This window comes from Macaca mulatta, chromosome 19 (genome assembly GCF_049350105.2).
Source record: "Macaca mulatta isolate MMU2019108-1 chromosome 19, T2T-MMU8v2.0, whole genome shotgun sequence".
Lineage (NCBI taxonomy): Eukaryota > Metazoa > Chordata > Mammalia > Primates > Cercopithecidae > Macaca > Macaca mulatta.
The window spans coordinates 9879165-9881161 of NC_133424.1; the positions used below are offsets into that span (position 1 = coordinate 9879165).

A 1997-nucleotide genomic window follows, 5' to 3' on the forward strand; every position below is an offset into this window, starting at 1 on the left:
TTAGCCTGGAGTGGTGGCTCACGCCTGTAACCCCAGCACTTTGGGAGGCTGAGGTGGGTGGATCATGAGGTCAGGAGTTCGAGACCAGCCTGGCCAATATGGTGAAACCCCATTTCTACTAAAAGTATAAAAAATTAGCTGGGTGTGGTGGTGGGAACCTGTAGTCTCAGCTACTCAGGAGGCTGAGGCAGGAGAATCACTTGAACCTGAGAGGCAGAGATTGCAGTGAGCAGAGATTGCACCACTGCACTCCAATCTGGGTGACAGAGCAAGACTCTGTCTCATATATACATACATATATATATATATATTTATATGTAATAATATATATAATATTTCTATTTTAGAGACAGGGTCTGTAAAGTTACAATACCCTACATCTGCATCTGTGGAATATATTTACATATATTCCATATATATATATACATATACACACACACACACACACGGTGTCATAATTAGCCCAGATGAGAACTGGGATGCGATCTCATCTAACCTTCCAAAACCATCTCCCTGGCATTCCTATAACCTCCCCTTTCCACACTTCCAGAGGACTCACACCCATGGAGCCAAGAAATCAAACCAGTGCCTCTCCATTCATCCTCCTGGGACTCTCAGAAAAGCTGGAGCAGGAGACGCTTCTCTTTTCTCTGTTCCTCTGCATGTACCTGGCCACTGTCGTGGGGAACCTGCTCATCATCCTGGCCATCAGCGGAGACTCTTACCTCCACACCCCCATGTACTTCTTCCTGGCCAACCTGTCCCTGGTTGATTTCTGTCTGGCCACCAACACCATCCCCAAGATGCTGGTGAGCCTTCAAACTGGGAGCAAGGCCATCTCTTATCCCTGCTGCCTGACCCAGATGTACTTCTTCCATTTCTTCGGCATCGTGGACAGCATCATAATCGCCGTGATGGCTTATGACCGGTTCGTGGCCATCTGCCACCCGTTGCACTACGCCACGATCATGAGCCCACGCCTCTGTGGTCTGCTGGTCGGCGTCCCCTGGGCATTTTCCTGCTTCATCTCTCTCACCCACATCCTCCTGATGGCCCGCCTCGTTTTCTGCGGCAGCCACGAGGTGCCTCACTACTTCTGCGACCTCACTCCCATCCTCCGACTTTCGTGCACAGACACATCAGTGAACAGGATCTTCATCCTCATTGTGGCAGGGATGGTGATAGCCACGCCCTTCGTCTGCATCCTGGCCTCCTATGCTCGCATCCTTGCAGCCGTCATGAAGGTCCCCTCCGCAGGCGGCAGGAAGAAAGCCTTCTCCACCTGCAGCTCCCACCTGTCTGTGGTTGCTCTCTTCTATGGGACCACCATTGGCGTCTATCTGTGTCCCTCCTCGGTCCGCACGGCTGTGAAGGAGAAAGCTGCTGCCGTGATGTACACAGCAGTCACCCCCATGCTGAACCCCTTCATCTACAGCTTGAGGAACAGAGACCTGATAGGGGCTCTCAGGAAGCTGGTCAATAGAAAGATCACCTCATCTTCCTGAGCGCCGGGACTCAGGAACTTCCAGGGGGTAGAATGTATACATCTGGGGGTCTTGGGCTAACATCTGGAATTGCATGTATTGGAAAACGAGGCACTTTGAATTTTATTATTATTATTATTTATTTATTTATTTATTCACCATGAAGACGTTAGTGCCCTCCCCATAGCAATGAGGAAGTTCTTGTTCTATTACTTCACAAAGACCCTGGCAATCCTCCCCTCTCTCTCTTCCTCTCTCATGATCTGACAAGCCAGCTCCCTTTCCCCTTCCACCGTGATTGGAAGCTTCCTGAGGTCTGCACCAGAAGTAGATGATGGCATCACCCTTCTTGCACAGTCTGCAGAACTGTGAGGGAAACAAATCTCTTTTCTTTATAAACTACCCAGACTCTAGGCTGGGCCTCGTGGCTCACTCCTGTCATCCCAGCACTTTGGGAGGCTGTGGCAGGCAGATCACTTGAGGTCAGGAGTTCGAGAGAAGCCTGGCCAACAT

The 1997-nt window shown here is 50.3% G+C and overlaps 1 protein-coding gene across 1 annotated transcript; it reads left to right on the forward strand.

The window, feature by feature from the left end:
* The first annotated feature begins 563 nt into the window (after positions 1-563).
* On the forward strand, positions 564-1505 carry OR1M1 (olfactory receptor family 1 subfamily M member 1). Its single transcript, NM_001194210.3, is given in 1 exon segment — positions 564-1505. A coding segment is annotated over 1 exon segment (942 nt).
* The last annotated feature ends 492 nt before the right edge of the window (positions 1506-1997 follow it).